The following is a 20513-nucleotide window of genomic DNA, read 5'->3' on the forward strand; positions in this document are numbered from 1 at the left end:
CATCAAATCTAGAAATACTTCATTGGTACCAAGGGAAACTAGTAGGTTACAGCTGATCATATATATATATATATATATATATATATATATATATACATTTAAATGTATTAAATTATACATTTAATTATTACCGGTATGTATACATAATTAAATGTATTTAATGTGGGAATAAATAACAAAATAACATGAAGATTTTCAGTTTTATCTAAGAAACTATAATTTCATTTTTCAGTCAATATATATAAAACATGAAGGTGCTGATCAGACGTAAAAAAAATCAATCAATAATTTCCCGTAATATTATTATATGTATTTATTTATTTATAATCTGACCATTGTATACATTTTCTTTGTTGTACATATTCTATTATATAACACACCATTAAAAAAACAATACAATAAACCATCATCAAAAATGTTGAGTATTTTACCTGACTATGAGACAAGCCGGTTATTACAATGAATACACGTACTTATTTAAATGATTTATTTATAATATTATAATATATATATTATTATATTATTTATTGTGGGACTTTTACTCAAATAAAATATCTGTGTACTTCTGCCACCAATTTCATGAAATATGGCCAACATATACTTGTAAAAAAAAAAGAAGAAGAAATGATTAAATCAAGCCTTCGAGCCTTTGTACTAGATTATTAATGTTATCTAGGTCGATTTATTTATACCCTTTTATTTGTGAAGCGGAAGTAGAACCAGTCAGTTTCCGGTCACCGCTCGAGTCCCGCCCCGACAAGTCTGTGCCATCTTGTATTTAGCACAAGAACAAAAAAAACGGGTGTAAGAAACGAGCCCGACCTCGCGATGGGGCGCAGATAATTGAGTCGTATTTTTTAAGAGTAATGTTTTTTAAAGGGTCACGTGTGACGGGACGGCATGCTCGGTAGCGGGTCCTCGCGCACAAACACCAGCCACACCCCGCAAAACGGCTAACGTTAACGTTAGCTCGCGAGCTAAGCTAAGCTAGCCAATTAGCTACAGCTAGTTAGCGGAGGGAGAGGACAACCAGCTAAACTAGCGGTGTGATTTTTTTTTTGAAAACCCCGTTAATTGATTTCACTGTCGCAGCTCGGGTGGGAGAATATGGACCGGACGTCGTGTTGAGTGTCTGCCGAGAGGAGAACCCCCGGCTATGAGGATAGAGGCTCGGTAGCTTCGGCCGCTAACAGTTGGATTTTTGTTCCGGAGCGGAACCACAATAAGCCGCGGTAAGTAATGCTACATCCAGTTAGCTCTGCAATGCTAGCTAACCGGTTAGCTGTTCCAGGGGAGGGGGTTCAAACCTGGGTCCGGGGACGCCCGGTGGTCTTTGGTTTGTTTTTGTTGGCCTTCGGTGAAATGACATGTATCTTAAATGTGCTTCAGCTAAACGTTAACTATTTTATTATGACGTGTCTGTTTCAACGCCTTCATGTGGTGAGCTAACGTTAGCCGGATTTAACAGAGCGGACCGTTAGTCACGGCGGAGGAAGTATTCACATCCTTTACTAGGATGGACTAAAAGTACTCATACCACACTGGGGAGATACTGTTGTACTAGTCCTGAATTTAAAATACTCCTTCAGGGAAAGTATGTGTGACACAAACGTCTATAAATATAGTTACAGTATTAATCTGTGACTGTACTATTTTATATATATTACATTATCCAGGGTTCGTTCGGGTCCTGGACATCCTTGAAACCCCTTGAAATGTTGTGTGGTGTTTTCAAGGTTTATAAAGTGCTTGAAATGTATGTATTGTGTGATGACATATATGATATAACACAGAGGAAAGAAGATCTCCATATCTGAGGGACTGAAAACAGCATTTTCTGACATTTCTTTATGAAAAATGACTTTTGATGATGAACAGATGATGAAAATAGTTGGTGATTATATTTCTGTGGATCTGTTAGTGGAATTAGTTTTCCTTTCATTTGTGGTCCTTCTGTAAAAAGCTGTCTCCAGACATCATGTTGGTTGTTTAGAGGACAATAACATCTCATTTAATGTGATGAACAAGTGACATAATAAGTAGACTGAATACTGACCATTGGATTGATACAAATATGGAGTTTACCACAGCTGGAAGGTGCTGGAAAAGCATGGAAATGCACCTTGAAACGCTTGAAAAGTGCTTGATTTTGACTTTGGAAAAGATGGAGGAACCCATAAATGAGAAATGCATGTGGTTGGTGGAGGTTTTTGTTTCCCCACGTTGTGTGAAGGAACACACATTAGCAACAAGGAGCTTTTGTTGTGCAAACTGTCTTCAAGTCAGCGGCTGACTTCAGCCATGTGATCTCGGTCATTCGCCGCCGCCACACCAGATTTCACGTCACCCGTTGTGTTTAGAACTGTCTGAAGCTCTGGTTCCCCTTTTCTAGTGCTGGATTCAGATTTAACTTAGGAACGTGTGTGTGTGTGTGTGTGAGAGAGTGATTGTTTTTTCCACATAGGATGTTTGAGGAAACGTGCTGCCACGGCGCCGTGTGATTAAACATGTGAGAGCCGCCTCACTCCTCGGAAAAATGACAAAAATAGATCCCACAAGACGTCTTCTCATTTTCAAAAAGTGGTGAATCAAGTCAAGGAAAAGATGGTGGACGGCGACAAAAACGGGGCACTTTTCAGTCCACGAAGTTGGTTTTTTTTTTTTGGAAAGTTTCCACTTAGTCATGAATACCACAACATGGGGATCTTAATGCAGTTAACAAGACCTCTTTGGAAGGCCACAGTTATGTTGGTGGCATGCTGCCTTTTTATTGTGATAGAAATATATGGTGTGGAGGAGTGAACGTGGAAGGGGGCGGGGTGGGGTGGCACGATAAAGGTCCAGGACCAGACCAGAACCACGGTTAGGATGCCACTGTGTCGCCTTCACGCACCGTACAGTTTTCAGTTCTGTGTTTTTTCCTCCTGAATGATATCTGTGAAGGATTGAATGCAATTTAGATGATTGTTATCATCATATATTCCTGCCAGAGTAAACATGAGGTGAACCTGGTTCCAGGTCTAGGTTGGAACATGTCCTCGTCTAGCCCAGACTTACATTTAAAGAGCAGCGGAGCCTCAATGGGAGCCAAGCTTCCTTCAGACCAGCTTCCTATACACCAGTTTCTGTTAGACCTGTTTCCTATAGACCTGCTCCCTTTGGACTGCCGTGTCGTCGTTGTGATCCACATCTGGAGACGTTAATGTCACTAGATAGTTTATGGACCAGAGTCTCACTTCCTGTCTGTAGCTCTCAGCTTCACAGTTGAACATCCAGTTTCGCTTCATGTCCCAACTCGTTTCTGATCGTCTTGTTCCATCTCGGCGCCGAGGTACACCGCTCGCCTTGACTCCCAAAAACTGAAATTCCTGGAATATTACAGATGTTTCCAGACATGATGCATCACAGATCTGGAAACATCAGGGAAGCTGATAAAGTCCTGACTTTGTTGCACATGAGGGGGTTTTGCATGTGGGTCAGTTTGTGTTTTTTTTAGTGTATTTTCCAGCATGTTTAACACATTAATTAGACGGTTTTCTGCCCGACTGAAGTGGAAAACAGGCGCTTCGCTTCAAACACCAAGTGGGCTCACGATCCAAATATAAACCAAAGGGTTTGCTCCTTCAGTAGACACCGAAACAGACCTGGAGTCTGCTGATGACTGCAGCTCTGTCAATGCATCAACCAAACATTATTAATAGTTCTCTGATGCTGTTGTAAAGGTAAATGTAAATGTAAAGGGATTAAACTCATTATTAGCAAAATCCTCCTTTGTTTCACACACATTTTAGATTAAACGATGAATGAATCATAAAAGTTGTTGCTGACTGATTTTCGATCTTCAGAGTTCGTACCTGGAAATCCTTGAAAACACTTAGATTTTAGTGTGATGTTTTCAAGTTTTGAAAAGTGCTTGGATTTCAAATAAAGTGCTTGAAATTTCAGAGAAAAGAAGATCTTCATATTTGATGGACTGAAAACAGCATTTTCTGCATTTCTGCAAGAAAATACTGAGCTGGAAGGTGCTGGAAAAGCATGGAAATGCACCTTGAAATGCTTGATAAGTGCTGGATTTGACTTTGGAGAAGGTGGAGGAACCCTGTACCTAGTTAATCATTAAAGCTCAACATTTAAATCAAGGTCTATATTTTATAGTTGAGTATTCCTGGACGGCGTCTCCTTGCTTTGAACTTTGACTCTCCTCCCTGCAGCCTCACAGGACTCACCCATGCTCTCCCCCCCTCCCTTCCTGTCTTCCAGGCCCTGGCCATGCCCTCGAGTGCACGGGCAGGCAACCTCAAAGACCCCGAAGTGGCAGACCTCTTCTGCAAAGATGATCCGGAGAAGCTGTTCGCTGACCTGCGTGAGATCGGTCACGGCAGCTTCGGAGCCGTTTACTTCGTGAGTCCTTCGCTGTTTGTCTTTTGTGTTGTTATAAACAAGCGCCTTTTTTAAAGAGGTTCTCCGTGGTCAACTGAGGTTGCTGCTCTTTGATTGGTCAACAGTTTCTCCACCAATCAGTGAGCAGAACATCAGTGAATAAATCAGAGATGTGAAAGTCGATCCAGAGATCACGTACAAACAGTAAATACGATTATATTGGATTTCATGAGAAGAAATGCTGTGAGCCCAGGAGACCTGAGCAGTGAGACCTGAGCAGTGAGACCTGAGCAGTGAGACCTGGGCAGTGAGACCTGGGCAGTGAGACCTGGGCAGTGAGACCTGGGTAGTGAGACCGTGTATGGGCTGCTTAAAAAATCTGCCTTATCTGTGTTTTATCATAAATTAAAAGACCATCCCCATCTCATTATGAAATCAGTGGGCAGACATGTCGTGTTCCACCTGTCTGTCTGCTCTTTGGGGTGTGAGGTGAGACCAACACCTCCACCGTTCTCCCTGGACGTCTGAGGATCCTTCAAAGGCCGTCAGGCGTGCTCAGAGACGTGTGCGTGGCTTTAACCTGCGTCTCCTGAGCGCTCTGTTTGTGTGTCAGCTGACCTTAAATGACTGATGACATCATCAGCAGCAGCAGCAGCTTAAAGGAACCTCGTCTGGCTCTATATTTCATGCTGTTTTCTGTCTGACTTGTCACCGTAGAAATGGCAGCGATGCATCATTTAGTTAACAGTCTGGAGCAGGACGTCACGCTGCAGCAGGACCTGGTCCGGTATCTGATGGCAGTATCCTGTCCTGGGATTTAGGATAAAGCCCCGCCCCTTATTTTTCTTCTCTCTTTTTTTTGGAGGATTAAGCTCTTGGAATAGATTTGAGGGAATATCAGTATTTTAGCCATAAATAATGTAGTTTGGTTGGATAATTGGATCGTCATGCCCATCTTTTGTTCTCTGAATGTGTTGGAATGATCTATTGGCGCCACCAACTGGTCTCTTAATGATTCTGCACCTGTGACTCTATGATGAATTTAAATACTTCCTGCTGTCAAGGATGTTGTTTATCCATGGCAGCAATAATGCACCGAATGTTTAAGTTGCTCTATCGAGGTACTGCTCTCATAATATAATAAACATAAGATTTTGGTGGTGGTGTTTTGGGGCTCAGATCGTTTACATTCCCTCCCGTAACCGTGGTTACAGATGGCTTTATCCACCAAGCTGATCTCCTAAACTGAATGTACAGTAGGTCAAACTGGTGGCACTGGGCAGCGTTCAGGTGTGAGGTTAGAAACCTGCAGAGCCCCATGTTCTCGGAGTGTTCTCCAAGTTCTGACGAAGAACGCGTTTGTGTCGTCCAACAGGCCCGAGATGTTCGCAACAGCGAGGTGGTGGCCATCAAGAAGATGTCGTACAGCGGCAAGCAGACCAACGAGGTAACTCTGACCTCATGTCTTCGTGTGATGTCATTGTCATGATGTCGACGCGTCCCTGAAGAACTGTGTTGTGTTTGTGTGCAGAAGTGGCAGGACATCATCAAAGAGGTGAAGTTCCTGCAGAAGCTTCGCCACCCGAACACCATTGAATACCGCGGCTGTTACCTGAAGGAGCACACGGCATGGGTACGACCCCCAAAACACAAGAACATGGTTTATTCTGCATCAAGATACTTTTAGTATCTTCTGACTTGTAAAAGATGCCGTAGTATTATGCCCAGGACTTCCTCCTCCACTGTTTATTCTCGTGAGTGTGAATGTAAATAATGATGTTTCTGATCGTCATGGTGACGGTTTCAGCTGGTGATGGAGTACTGCCTCGGCTCGGCCTCCGACCTCCTCGAGGGTCAGTTCAACTCTTTCTGACTCGTCGTTCTGTATTCGTCCCGTCTCTTGTTTCTGAATCCTTTGCGTCTCTTTTTTTCTTCCTCTTCCTCACAGTTCACAAAAAGCCGCTCCAGGAAATAGAAATCGCTGCTATTACCCATGGTGCATTGCAGGGATTAGCATATCTTCACTCCCACAACATGATTCACAGGTAATAACCCAGATGATTACCGTCCTCTTAAATCCCCCAGGGGGCCCCTCGGCCTTGTGGGTAATGGGACTTCTCTGATTGTGGTCTGCAGGGACGTGAAGGCGGGGAACATCCTGCTGACGGAGCCCGGACAGGTCAAACTGGGGGACTTCGGTTCTGCTTCCATCGTGGCCCCCGCCAACTCCTTTGTGGGGACCCCCTACTGGTGAGATTATGAAATGAAAAATACATTTACATTTTAGTAATTTATTTCCTGCTAATTCCCATGGAAAGCTTGAATATCCCAGACCGACGGTCGTGCAGCTGTCATATTAATAATGATTAATCGCCGTGTTTCTGCAGGATGGCTCCAGAGGTGATCCTGGCGATGGACGAGGGCCAATACGACGGCAAGGTGGACGTCTGGTCGTTGGGCATCACCTCCATAGAGCTGGGTAAGAACATGAACCCACATGTGGGTCCAGCTGTTCCTCCAGCTGTTCCTCCAGATGTTCACCGTCTCTCTCTCTCTCTCTCTCCACAGCGGAGAGGAAGCCGCCGCTGTTCAACATGAACGCCATGAGTGCCTTATATCACATCGCTCAGAACGAGAGCCCCGTCCTGCAGTCCAACCACTGGTGAGAGCTTCTCCCCGTCTCCATTGTTAAGATGGTTGTGTTGTTGTTGTTGTTATTATTGAATGACATCCTCCCGTGTTGCTCCGCAGGTCTGATTCCTTCCGTAACTTTGTGGACTCGTGCCTCCAGAAGATCCCCCAGGACCGGCCCACCTCGGACGTGCTGCTGAACGTGAGAACCGAACCGGCCACCGTCGTCTCCATGGTAACGTTAACCTTCGCCGCCGTGCTCACGTGTCTTCTCCGTGCTTCCTCCCTCTGCAGCATCGCTTCTTGTGCCGTGAGCGTCCGCTGACCGTCGTCATGGACCTGATCGCCCGAACCAAGGACGCGGTGAGAGAGCTGGACAACCTGCAGTACCGCAAGATGAAGAAGATCCTGTTCCAGGAGACCCAGCAGAACGGCCCCGTGTCTGAGGGAGGGGAGGACGAGGAGGTGAGCGGGGAGGGGCGGGTGGACGAGGAGGGAGGAGGATGGGGGGCGAGGGGGGGGGGGGAGCAGGGGAGGACGAGTTTTCATACAATGTCACCAACATGGCCATCACTAACGTATCTTAGCTGACGACACTTGTTTTAGTCCGTATTTATGAATGAAAACAATCCACGATCCATCTCCAGGAGGTGGAGCAGTACCTGCTGAGGACCGGGACCGTCAACAGCATGGAGAGCTCCCAGTCCGTTCCCAGCATGTCCATCTCGGCCAGCTCCCACAGCAGCTCCGTCAACAGCCTGGCCGACGCCTCCGACGACAGCAGCGGGGAGATGGCCATGATGCAGGAGGGCGAGCACACCGTCACCTCCAACAGCTCCATCATCCACCGGCCCACGGTAAGACCCGGACCAGAACTCGGTAGTTTTCATTAGTCTAGCGGAACATTGTCATCTAAGATGCAGATACACAAATCACATTGCATTCTAGTCGGGATTCCTTGAGTAAGACGCAGGTCTGAGATGGAACCAGATGGAACCGGGACTCAGTTGGATTCAGAAGGAACTGCTTCTGGAACAGGACGTTTTTTCCTGTCTGTGGAACTAGAGGAACAGATGGTCCCTGAAGTTTTATGTGTGATTTAAAAAGTATTTCTTCCTTTTCTCCTACCACCTCCTCTTCCTGTACCTGCTCCTCCCTCCTCCTCCTTTTCTCCTCCCTCCTCCTCCTCTTCTCCCTCCTCCTCCTCTTCTCCCTCCTCCTCCACTTATTCTCCCTCCTCCCCTTCTTCTCCCTCCTCCTCTTCTCCCTCCTCCTCCACTTCTTCTCCCTCCTCCTCAGGGTCAGGATAACATCTATGATGACCCCTACCAGCCAGAGATGGACCAGCCCCAGGCTCCCTCAGCTGGACGCCGTCGGGCCTATTACCGGAACCGGGACCACTTCGCCACAATCCGGACTGCCTCCCTGGTAGGACCTCCTGCTTCTCCTCCGGACTCGTTGGGGTTTTAAGAGTCATCTTTGGTTCTAAACCCGGTTCTCTGTACCCACTCCAGGTCACCCGTCAGATCCAGGAACACGAGCAGGGCTCTGCGCTGCGGGAGCAGATGTCCGGCTACAAGCGCATGAGGCGGCAGCACCAGAAACAGCTGATGGGGCTGGAGAACAAGCTGAAGGCGGAGATGGACGAGCACCAGCTGAAGCTGGACAAGGAGCTGGAGAACCAGAGGAACAGCTTCTCCACCGAGGCCGACAAGCTGTCCAAGAAGCACCAGGCCATCCTGGAGAAGGAGGTGAAGGCGATGAGGCCCAGAGTGTGTTATTCATATTAAATAATACTAGACTTTATTGACATCTATGTGTTGGGTCCTCCTGCAGACCAAAGCAGCTCTGGCAGAAGAGAAGAAGTTCCAGCAGCACATCCTGGGCCAGCAGAAGAAAGAGCTCACCAGTTTACTAGAGTCCCAGAAACGCCAGTACCGCCAGCGCAAGGACCAGCTGAAGGAGGTCAGAAATCCGCATCACAGAAATCATATTGCCCTACTCATGAACGAGAGAAACTCATGTTCTGTCCTCCGGCCCTGAACAGGAGCTGAGTGAGAACCAGTCGACCCCCAAGCGGGAGAAGCAGGAGTGGCTGATGCGTCAGAAGGAGTGTCTGCAGCAGATGCAGGCGGAGGAGGAGGCCAGCCTGCTGCGGAGGCAGCGGCAGTACTACGAGCTACAGTGTCGCCAGTACAAGAGGAAGATGCTGCTTGCTCGACACAATCTGGAGCAGGACCTCCTCCGAGAGGTAGGCCGGCTCCACGGACCCCCGTTAGAGGGTCTACATGTGTAACACACCGACAGACGAGAGGAGTTGAATAATCATTATAATAAAGGAGCCGGGGCCTAAATCTAATTTAATGAAACCTTCTGGTAATCATTGTATTTCCAGTCCACTAGATGGTGCTGTGGAGCTGATTGACAGGACATTGGTTAAAACAAAGAACTTTATCTGATCAGATCGATACACTATCACCACGTAAACTATCGTGATCCTGTCCTCGCCCCCAACAGGACCTAAACAAGAAGCAGACCCAGAAGGATCTGGAGTGTGCCATGTTGCTGCGGCACCACGAGTCCACCCAGGAGCTGGAGTTCAGGCAGCTGGGGTCGGTGCAGCGGACCCGGGCAGACCTGATCCGGACGCAGCACCAGACCGAACTCACCAACCAGATGGAGTACAACAAGCGCCGCGAGCAGGAGCTGAGACAGAAACACACCATGGAGGTCCGGCAGCAGCCCAAGAGCCTCAAGGTACGTAGACCTGAGGGGGGACTGTGATCCCAGCAGGTCTCAGACTATAGATTCATCCTGGATCAGATCCTAACCTGCAGATCAAATCAATAAATAGAGTTAAACTGATTCCATATCATCTGACTGTTCTTGAATTCTGGTCTCAGTCCAAAGAGATGCAGATCAAGCGTCAGTTCCAGGAGACCTGCAAGATCCAGACACGTCAGTACAAGGCCCTGAGGAACCACCTGCTGGAGAGTACTCCCAAGTCCGACCACAAGGCGGTTCTCAAACGCCTCAAGGAGGAGCAGACGCGTAAGCTGGCCATCCTGGCCGAGCAGTACGACCACTCCATCAACGACATGCTGTCCACACAGGCTGTGAGTAAGGCAAGGAAACCCCGCGCACCCCCACACCCGAGACCTGCACCCCCACCCCCAAGACCGGCACCCCTCTCTGATTGATATGATTGTAAACTGAATATATTTGGTCCTTTTTGGATATATATATATATATATATATATATATATATATATACACACATACATTATTATTAAGTATTGAAACACAGGTGCTGCGACAAAACCCACAATAAATAAAAACCCATAATATACAACTATAGTCCAAAAATACACAATTAAAAGTAACACTGAAGGGAAGATGATTACGAACCCGGACTGAGATGTTTTCCCAGCGAGTTAATGACATCACGTCCCGGCCCCCCGTCCCTCCTTCTTCCCCCCCCCACAGCTGCGTCTGGACGAGACCCAGGAGGCCGAGTACCAGGTCCTGAGGATGCAGCTGCAGCAGGAGCTGGAGCTGCTGAACGCCTACCAGAGCAAGATCAAGATCCACACGGACACCCAGCACGAGAGGGAGGTCAAGGACCTGGAGCAGAGGGTCTCCATCCGCCGGGCGCTGCTGGAGCAACGGGTAGGACCGGCTTCCTGGGGAGGGACCGGGTCTGGCTCCAAGGGAGTCTGTTTGTTGTGGATTTAAACGTTCCTGAAAATGTTTACGTTTAGTTAAAATCCTCCTTCCAGCTCAAACTCACTTCTTGTAAGGAACTACTTTTCCAGGCGTAATATCATTCTGGTTCTCTTGGCTCTGTTGTGATTGACAGCTCAGAGGCTGGTCCCTGTAGAGGTTCAGGCTGGTCCCTGTAGAGGTTCAGGCTGGTCCCTGTAGAGGTTCAGGCTGGTCCCTGTAGAGGTTCAGGCTGGTCCCTGTAGAAACAGTTGATCATCATCAAACAGAAGCTGTTTGTGTGTGTTTGTTTGTTTGTGTGTTTGTCAGATCGAGGAGGAGATGCTCTCCCTGCAGAACGAGCGCTCGGAGCGGATCCGGACCCTGCTGGAGCGCCAGGCCCACGAGATCGAGGCCTTCGACTCGGAGAGCATGCGTCTGGGCTTCAGCAACATGGCGCTGAGCGGCATCCCAGCCGAGGCCTTCAACCAGGGCTACCCGACCCCCAGCCCCTCCTCGGGCTCGAGCGGCTGGCCCTCGCGGCCCGTCCCCCGCTCCGGGAGCCACTGGAGCCACAGCGTGCAGAACTCGGTGGCGACGCCGTCCTGGCGCAGCCAGAACCACGGCGGCGGGGGAGGAGGGGGGGGAAGCTTCGTCCGAGCCGAGTCCATCGCCTCCTCCATCACTTCCTCCCACGGCCTCGGCAGGGACAGCGAGCTGCACAAGAGCAGCAGGGGCCACCCGCCCTCCTCACACCCGTCTCACCCCTCACACCCGTCTCACCCCTCACACCCGTCTCACCCGTCTCACCCCTCACACCCGTCGCACCTCTCACACCCTCCTCATCCTTCTCATCCCAATCTCCCTTCCCACCTGTCCCACCCCTCACACCCCTCCCACCACCACCACCAGCAGCAGCAGCAGCAGCAGCACTACCTCCCCCAGCACTACCAGCACCACCAGAGCACGCCGCAGCTCTACCGCGAGAGCCACGACGTCAGGGAGCGGGACCGGTCCCGGGAGTGGGTGGGGGGAGGGGGAGGGGGAGGCCACTACCCCCATCACTCCCAGGTCCACCACCACCACCACCACCTCTCCACACACGCATCCTCCCAGTCCCTGGCTCTCCTGCCTCCGCCACCGCCGCCTCCCCCCATCTCCCTTTCCTCCTCCCCGCCTTCCTCCGCCTCCTCGTCTTCGTCGTCCCAAGGGGGCTATGGAGGCGGGGGCCTGAGCATCAGGGGCTCCGGCCTGATGGCCCTCAGGAACAGCCCCCAGCCTCTGAGGAGGACGGCCTCCGGCGGTCCGGGGGGCGGCGGGGGGAGCGACGGGGGCCTCAGCAGGAGCACGTCGGTCACGTCTCACATCTCTAACGGCTCACACCTGTCGTACTCGTGAGACGGCTCTGGTCCAGGGTCCGATCTGGTCTGAGGTCTGTTGTCCTGCTTCTTTAAAAGAAGACCAGACCAGAAACCAGAGTTTTATGTTCTTAGAATATTTTAAGTGGAGCAAAGTTTCAAAACAAAAACCGGTTTTAAGTGTAAAGTTGAACGTCTCCTTCCTCCGCCGAGCGCTGGGGACGTTAAATAGTTCCCGCTGCTCGGTGGAGGAAGAGAGGAAGTTGTTGAGTCGGCGTCGTTAAAAACCTCGTCCACGCATCAGAGCTGCACAGGAGCGGTGACGAGACAGAACGAGTCCAACAGGAACCCTGGTCTGCTGGTTGAGTCTGCTGCTCAGAGTTCTGGTTCTGGTTCTGGTTGTCGTGGAGCTTCCACTCGGCCGGCGCTGCTTTAACGACCACTGTAACTTTGTAAATAACGCTCAATTGTAAACCCCGTTTTTTTAATTATTATTATTTGTGGGTGTTTCATACGTTCAGACTTTCTTTTTATTCGTAGTGATGAATAAGATTCTGTGTGACGGTTAAAGAAACACTGCCATCCGTCTGTGGGGCCGACGCCTGCCCTGTATGTCTTAAAGGGGCGGTCCGACATTTGTTTGCCGCCTTAAGTAGAGGCTCAGAGGGTAAACTGAGGTTAAAGTCGTACATTTACAAGAAAAGAAAAACTTGTACATTTACCCTTAAATCTCAGAAAATATGAGGTTTATTTCTTGTGAATGTTTGACTTTAATCTCAATTAGGTTAGGTAGAGTTTTTTCCTCTGAATATTGCCCCCTCCTCCTCCGGTTTTGTTGTTTGATTTGACCTACAATGACCCTGATAGGCCGCCGTAGTTTTCTCGTCTGACTTGACTTAAAGCAGCAAACGTCCCAAAACGCCGGACTGCTCCTTTAAGGAGACGCTGCCAGAGTGTTTGAGTGAGCCCAGCTCACCTCCACCTGTCATTTCCCGTCTTTGCCGGCTGCATCTGTAGATACGACGTTCTCGTTGCAGTTTTTTCTCGCCGGCGGTGGCGGCGCTCGTGTACAGACGCCACTTGTATGAATAAACGTGCACAACTACCTATTTATATAGATGCATAGAAACGCCGGAGACCTGCAGACGCTGAACAACGCTCACTGTCCAAACACTTTGACCTGCATTGTACTTCCCAGTGTACATAAAGCACTAACTGGTGGTGAGGATGATGATGAGGAAGATGATGATGACTCTAGACGCAGTACTAGACTAATAGACGCTATCGTTATTACCTCGACTGCAGCTGTAATATTTATGTTGTATGCAGATTTTTAAATGTAATTGCCAACGTTGACCACTAGGTGGGGGAATAACAGCAATGTTACTGTGACAGAGCTATACAAAAAAAACAAAACATTAATGTTTGGGGTGGGAGGGGGGGGCTACCTTTCCCAGCATTCCTGTGGAGGCCTGCGTTGAACTTTTTTTTTTTTCGTTTTTTTTTCTGAGCCAGTATTAAAATGACGAGCTGAAACATAATAATCAGAATGTTTTCCAGATGACGTTAGTTGCCATGTTTTTATTTTTGTTTTATATTCCGCTCTGGAGCTGCAAAGTGTTCACTATTAAATTTAATAGTTGGAAATAGATATTAGACAACAGTTTTATTGAATATAATGTTTCTTTCATTATAGACATTTAGCTATTTTTTTCCAAGTCAGGTTTTGTTTGAATTTGGCTCTTTTTTCCTTTTATTTCAGTTTTTTAAAACAATATTTTATTTTATAATGCTGCTCTCATGAAAAGTGATTTTTTTTCTGTAAAACAGGAAGGGATGAAATACCATTTCATAGTTGTGAGTTGAGTTCTAATAATAATCATCATACATTTATTTTAAACTACACGCCTATTGTTCCTATAATTATTTATTTATTTGATATAACAAAGTTATATGACTATAAAATGTGTGGAAAATATAATTGAACCAAGAACATTTATTAAAACTCAGCTCATTATTATGGAAGTTATTTTTTTATTTAATAATGAAATTTAAAAAATGTGAGGTTAATATTTCTATAATGTATTTACGCGACTATTCTTTATCTGATATTGAACACTTTGTGAAGCTTCTCCAAACAAACGGGTCATCGTTGGTTTTTTTTGCACAGTGTGAATGAGGAAAAAAACACCAACCAATCAGACGGCGATCTGCATGTGATCGACCCGCCTCTCGTCGCCACGGCTACCTCCTTTTGCAGAATGAGATCAGAGAGGAAGCCGAGTGGAAGCTGGGAAATGTTTTTACACGTAGATCCGGCGTGGAGACGCCAAAGACGTTCAGGTGGTGAAAACGAACTCGCCCAACGCGTCGTATTGATCTGTGTGTGACGGACCTGATTGGCTGCTGGGGGGGGTCGATCATCTTCTCCCTCAAACACCTTTAAAAAATGTTTGTGAGATTTCATTTTGCCAACTTTTATTTCCGTTTTATTTTCAATATACGTGATTTGAAAGCGTCTCAGCTGATCATTCCGGAGTTGTTTTTGTTGTTAATTTGCCAATTAAAGCTGCACTCAGAATCTTTGACCTCCGACAGCAGAGATTCATCCTGTGAGCAGTTCACTGACAGTGGGATTTATGTGTTTTCAGTCCTCACAGTTTAAAGGAATGTTTTGGGAAATTTTCATGTTCATAAACGGCCCCTCTGTGGGGCGTTCAGGGGCAGTTGGACACTTGAGAACAATCAAACAGATGTGAGTTTTTTTTTTTTAAATGTGCACATTTTCCCAACGTGTTCCTATTTGACGGGTCGTTCCTTTTATTTTCACGAGTCATTTCAGTTTTCATGTTTCTGAGGGACGACCTCGCTGACAGCTTCCTCCCCCAGAGAGACTGATGAAGATGAGGATGAAGATGATGGATGTGTGACGGATGTTTTTACAGCAGGAGGACGAGTTTGAAATGTTCAGGTTCCAAAATGTTCGGAGGACGTTTGAGAGACGAGTTGTACAGAAACGTAACAAAAATACTTTTGGAGAAATAAATGAACAAAAAGAGAAGAAGTGTTGTTTGTTTGTTTTCATGTCATTGGAGTCGGTTTCGGTCACGCCATCATAACTTTATTTAAATGTTGCTTAAAAGTGCTGCTTCGTGTGAATTATTATAGCTCCAAACATTATTTCCATGTTTATTTAAAATTAATTTCCTGACACGGCGTGATGTGAGTGACAGCTGTTGCACATTTGGCTCCATCATATTTATCCAAATTGGCAATAAAATTCCTTTTGGAACCACAAAGCTGCTATGAATAATACTAAATAAAAAAAAAAGTTCTTACCCTGCAGGAAATGTACTTCCGGGGACGTTTAAAGGGGAAGCGCGCGCTGTGTGCTGCGTCATATCCTGTCTTTTAAAATATAAGCACACCGTTTCAAAATAGACCAATGAAGGAGGTATTTATTTATTTATTTATTTGTTTATTTCGGGCATGTACATTTAGTCATCATCACACATCTTGCTCACACAGTAAACATGAATACACATGGCCGAAAGGGAAAGCGGGAGAAGCCGAGGCTTATCTAGTCCCGCCCCCATTACCCAGGGGCGAAAAGAAAGAAGAAAAAAATAATAATAATAATAATAAGATTAAAGAAAATAAAGAATACAAATTAAATTAAATTAAAGATAGAAAGTAAAAAAGAATAAAGAATAAAAATAGTATTTTCTTGTCAATTGCATTTTAACATTTTCTTACACTTGTGACATTTGACATACTATAGGCTCGTTTGACTTGATGTAGCCGCCTGCAGCGCGCTACCTAACGTGATGTATTGTGGGTTGAAAGCGATGCATGATGGCTAGAATTGTGTCCGACTTAGCAGCCGACTGCAAAGACGTCACAGGGTCGCGACCATATCACGTGACCCAGAACATCGCGGGAACAAGTTTTTAAGAGGCGCTTCTTGCGGCGCTTGGCAGCGCGGTGAACGACGGCTGCAACTCGCTTGTCCACACCTCCGCTACAGTGGAATGGTTCTCATTGGTTAAAAGTTCAATGACGTGTGTTCAGGTCCGCACTCGGCGGCCACCTTGTGGTGAAATTATACTTTTTATTTTGGTCGCTATGATCTCATGGCTTGATCTAAAGTTCCGTGCATTGTGTTGTGAGTAGGCCTATTATATGTGAGGTCTGGTTAATACAAACATAGAATGATATACTGGGAAAAAAGAATGCCTTCCACATGTTGCCTTGCGCGTGTGTCTGTGTGTGTATGTATGTATTTATGTATATATGTATGTGTGTGTGTGTGTGTGTGTGTGTAATATATATATATATATATATATATATATATATATATACATATATATATACTGTATATATAAATAAAACATATCCTCTTTGGTTTGCTGCTGTGTTCTATCGCGTGAGCACCATAGTCACGTTGACTTTGTTGTCCGACTTGACGGCGTTTGCCTGCCGTCTCTTTTAGAGCCCGCCCCCTCAGACACCTGCAGCTCTCGTCGGCGTGGTAAATCAAGTCAAGTCAAGCCAAGACCATCCCGAACAAGCCTTATGTTACAGCAGTAGGTGATATAGAGAGCTGAAGTCCAGTGCATACAGATTACGTGTTTGCACACGTGTCCATATTTGTTCATCACGAGTGAACAGCAGTCTCATCATGTAACAAAGTCTGGAGGGGGTCAAATCGACAGAGAGCAGAACAAAAAAAAAAGAAGAAGAAGAAAAAAAAAAGAAAGTCCAGTGTAGCTACTATTTGATGGTATTCACATCCTTGAGGCTACCACAGTAAAATAATACTTTTACATGTGCCAGTATAATCAGTAAAATGTTATTAAAGTACTAACACTTGGACTCTTCTACTGTTATGTTTTATTAGATCATTATTATTATTTTTATTATTGTTATTATTAGACGTGCATTCATGTAAAAGCAGTGATGTATGATGTAGAAAAAATATAAATACACTCAGCAGTGTTTTTGGACAAAAAATAATAATCATAACATTGTTATAATGTCATTTATTTATTAGACGTTTTATTTGAGATTTGAAATTTAAATAAATCGCCTTTATTTTGAAAATGACCGGACGCGGCGTTCTTGCCTTTGCTAGCCGGAAACAGAATTGACATTTGTCTGCAGTGAGCCGGAAGTAGTCATCGTCATCCTCTTCCTCCTCCTCCTCCAGTAAACTTCCAACTGTCGCTTTTTAACTGAGTTTCTCTTTCAAACGCGTTTAAACGCGAATCCGACAGAAACAACAGAGACGAGACAAAGCCCGCGAAAACATCAAAAGATGGCGCAGGAAAATATTTTCCTCTTCGTCCCCAATTTGATTGGTGAGTTTGTTTTCACCGCCTCGAACGTTTATGTGAAATAGATGCTCGTTGTGTTCCTTTATCAAATCTAATCTAGTCCACCTGCAGGACCTCGGTCCGTCCGTTAGTCCGGATCAGTTCGTCGCTGCCGGACCGACTGACTTGAAACCAGACGCTCGTTTAAAGATGTCGGTTTGTTTATTGGCTCCTTGTTTCACAGCCGATCACACGAAGAAATAAACAGTAAATTATATTACTGCTGAAATGTTATTATGATCAACAACGATGTGAAAAATATAATCAGGCAAGCAAGATGAGGCAGTTCAGTCCGCCACACTGGGGGCAGCACCAGCAAGGTTCCGGGTTCATACGGGTGCTGGAAATCCTTGAAAACATCATCATTCAATTCTGTATTTCAAATTCAAATAAGAATATGGAGTCAAAACTTTACTCTATTTTCCCCTTTTAAAGAGTTTATAAAGGAAAGTTTAAATAAACGATCAGATGATGTAGAAGTACTCTGATCTCGCTAAATTAGAAGTAATAATACCTCAGTGTGAATATACAAAGTGAGGTAGAATCATAAAGTATCAAAATATGGAAGTAAAGTATCTAAAGTACCTCAGCGTTGTACTTCCTGTTAAAGTGTGTGACGTTGTCGGTGTCCCTGCAGGTTACGCCCGTATCGTGCTCGCCCTGCTGTCCTTCTACCTGCTGCCCTGCTGCCCGTGGCCCGCCGTCTTCTGCTACCTGCTCAGTGGCCTGCTGGACGCCTTTGACGGCCACGCCGCCCGAGCGCTCAACCAGTGTACGCCGCCTCGCTCTCTGACCTTCACCTCCGTCTCCGTGACAACCAACACCTTTCTTCTTCTTCTCCTTCTGACTTCCTGCGTTTCTTCGTCTTTTTTTTCAGCCACGAAGTTCGGCGCCATGTTGGACATGCTGACGGACCGCTGCGCCACCATGTGTCTGCTGGTCAACCTGTCGCTCCTCTACCCGTCTTACACCTTCCTGTTCCAGGTCAGCATGTGTGTGGACATCGCCAGCCACTGGCTGCACCTGCACAGGTACGAGCTCGCTGCCGCCGCCATCGCCCGTTTCTAGGCAACCAGCGCCCGTCTTCCTCCTCCGTGTTCACGACGGATCAATAACTGATCAGCCAATAGATGATGTCGTTATAGAGTCATTAAAACGAGCACAACATTATAGTGATCCACACGTTAATTCATCAATAATCAGAAGAGAATGTAATTTATTTATTTTTTCAGAAAACATTTAATCGTGTATATGTTGTGCTGTTTAATGTACTCCAATTCCAATAAACATTAGAATGGAGAAAAAAAAGAATTAGAAGAGAATAATTCTAATGAGTACTTCTACATTTTGATGTTAATGCTATTGTACTTTTAGTTGAATACAGGAGTTGTACTTGTAACAGAGTATTTCTTAGTACTTTTAGTGAAGTAACCAACATTTTTTGGGATTCTTGAAACGTAGATTTAGACATAATAGTTAAATAAATATATAAAATATTTTTTTTATTTTCTCAGCTCAACCGTAAAGGGATCCGGTAGTCACAAGACCATCGACCTCTCTGGAAACCCGGTCCTCCGAATCTACTACACGTCCAAGGTGACACACACACACACACACGCGCACACACACACACACACACACACACACACACACACACACACACACACACACACACACACACACACAGGATGCGTGACCACAAAGAGGCTGACTGCTGTTTCTCCTGCAGCCGGTTCTCTTCGTCATGTGTGCTGGAAACGAGCTCTTCTTCTGTCTGCTGTACATCCTGCATCACATCCCGGAGCCGGCAGGTGAGACCACGTCCTGGACCCCAGTACTGGACCTCAGTACTGGACCTCAGTACTTGTACTTAAGTCTTTCTTCTACATTGATCTGAAAGCTTTCTTAACATATTTTTATAAAAAAAAAACACATGAAGAGTTTGCAGATCTGATCTGTTCTTATGAATTAATAATAATTTCTACTAGTAGTAAAGTAACCAATAAATGCAATTAGTGGATGAACAGAAAACGAATGTGAAACTATTCTTACGGTTGAAATCTTGATATTAATACTTTCACTTTTAGGTGTCTCGAAGGCTTTTATAAACTCTTATAATCCATAATAATCTAAATAATAAAGTAAAATACTACATAATGAATCAACTAAACTAAAAATCTAAATAATAAACTAAAATAATAATCAATGAACTAAAATGATAAACTCAACAATAAATCAAGATAAGTAATAATCTAATAATTTCTGCTGCAGCGTGGCTCTACTGGCTTCAGGGTCTCTGTGGGATCATCTGCCTGCTGAAGACCGCCATCAGCCTGGTGCACCTCGTCACCGCCTCCCAGAACATGGCCGCCATGGACGCCGCCGAGCGAGCGAGAGCCACGAAGACGCAATGAGGGAGAGAGAGACCCCAGGGTTTTATTTAATTCCTGTCCGTTGAAAGTGTAACGTTCACTTTGAGTTTGTCAGACGACCAAATATAGACAACGTTATTATTTTAATTTTATTTTTTTTATTATTACTTACTGTCCCAGACTTTAACGGGTTTGATTGAACGTTGGAGTGATTGTAGTTTTTATTGATGAATGACTTCAGCGGATCACAGTTGGTCTGTGTGAAGGTGAAGACGACCGCCAACCAATCAGCTCAGAGCAAACGGCGGAGCCTTTAATCAGTGTTAATCAATGGGCTTTATTGATCAGAGAGATCGACAATCTGAGAGATATTCATTTAAATAAACGTCTGACATGGTGACCGGTGCAAGATATATTTTAAATTATATATACCTGTGTGTGTGTGTGTGTGTACATATATACACATGTATATATATATATATAGATATATATAAATAATAAAAATAACAGGAAGTTGGCGTTGCCATGGTTACCTCCACGTTTGGGAACAATTATTACCGTGAGAAACTGAAACCAAGAATTAAATGAATTTATTTAAAAGGTGTAAATCAAGAATATTTAAAAAACATTTCAACAAATTTGGATTGAAGCCAAATATGTCAGATTACATCCATCTTTTATCAACATGTTGACTT

At 45.5% G+C, this 20513-nt stretch overlaps 3 protein-coding genes across 5 annotated transcripts in view; 2 read left to right on the top strand and 1 right to left on the bottom strand.

The window, feature by feature from the left end:
- Positions 1–20513, bottom strand: part of jmjd8 (jumonji domain containing 8) — a 160224-nt gene that overhangs the window by 14771 nt on the left and 124940 nt on the right. The gene's annotated exons all lie outside the window — the stretch shown is intronic.
- Positions 776–15127, top strand: taok2a (TAO kinase 2a). Of its 3 annotated transcripts, XM_084037601.1 has the most exons (21): positions 776–1232; positions 4261–4401; positions 5756–5827; positions 5912–6013; positions 6188–6233; positions 6329–6425; positions 6517–6630; positions 6768–6859; positions 6949–7042; positions 7132–7213; positions 7306–7476; positions 7659–7868; positions 8311–8439; positions 8526–8762; positions 8848–8976; positions 9059–9262; positions 9529–9768; positions 9915–10136; positions 10498–10680; positions 11044–12138; positions 12174–15127. In XM_084037601.1, exons 2-20 carry the CDS (start codon positions 4270–4272, stop codon positions 12109–12111), a joined length of 3624 nt encoding a protein of 1207 aa, XP_083893727.1. In that variant the 5' UTR covers positions 776–1232; positions 4261–4269; the 3' UTR covers positions 12112–12138; positions 12174–15127. The 3 variants fall into 3 exon arrangements, with proteins under 3 accessions (XP_083893727.1, XP_083893726.1, XP_083893728.1); XM_084037600.1 differs by having other exon boundaries at positions 11044–15127; XM_084037602.1 differs by having other exon boundaries at positions 9915–10127; positions 11044–15127.
- Positions 17238–20301, top strand: cdipt (CDP-diacylglycerol--inositol 3-phosphatidyltransferase (phosphatidylinositol synthase)). Its single transcript, XM_084037868.1, has 6 exons — positions 17238–17431; positions 18084–18218; positions 18324–18477; positions 18961–19042; positions 19176–19257; positions 19718–20301. The coding sequence occupies exons 1-6, from the start codon at positions 17389–17391 to the stop codon at positions 19858–19860; spliced, it is 639 nt and encodes a 212-aa protein (XP_083893994.1). The 5' UTR covers positions 17238–17388; the 3' UTR covers positions 19861–20301.

The sequence above is a fragment of the Eutrigla gurnardus genome (assembly GCF_963514095.1).
Source record: "Eutrigla gurnardus genome assembly, chromosome: 20".
NCBI lineage: Eukaryota > Metazoa > Chordata > Actinopteri > Perciformes > Triglidae > Eutrigla > Eutrigla gurnardus.

Coding starts and splice junctions, on each gene's coding strand:
- taok2a (XM_084037600.1), top strand. CDS start 4,270: ATGCCCTCGAGTGCACGGGCAGGCAACCTCAAAGACCCCGAAGTGGCA. Junction 8,440..8,525: donor CAATCCGGACTGCCTCCCTG/GTAGGACCTCCT, acceptor TACCCACTCCAG/GTCACCCGTCAGATCCAGGA. Junction 10,137..10,497: donor CCACACAGGCTGTGAGTAAG/GCAAGGAAACCC, acceptor CCCCCCCCACAG/CTGCGTCTGGACGAGACCCA.
- cdipt (XM_084037868.1), top strand. CDS start 17,389: ATGGCGCAGGAAAATATTTTCCTCTTCGTCCCCAATTTGATTG. Junction 17,432..18,083: donor CTTCGTCCCCAATTTGATTG/GTGAGTTTGTTT, acceptor GTGTCCCTGCAG/GTTACGCCCGTATCGTGCTC. Junction 18,219..18,323: donor CGCCCGAGCGCTCAACCAGT/GTACGCCGCCTC, acceptor CTTTTTTTTCAG/CCACGAAGTTCGGCGCCATG.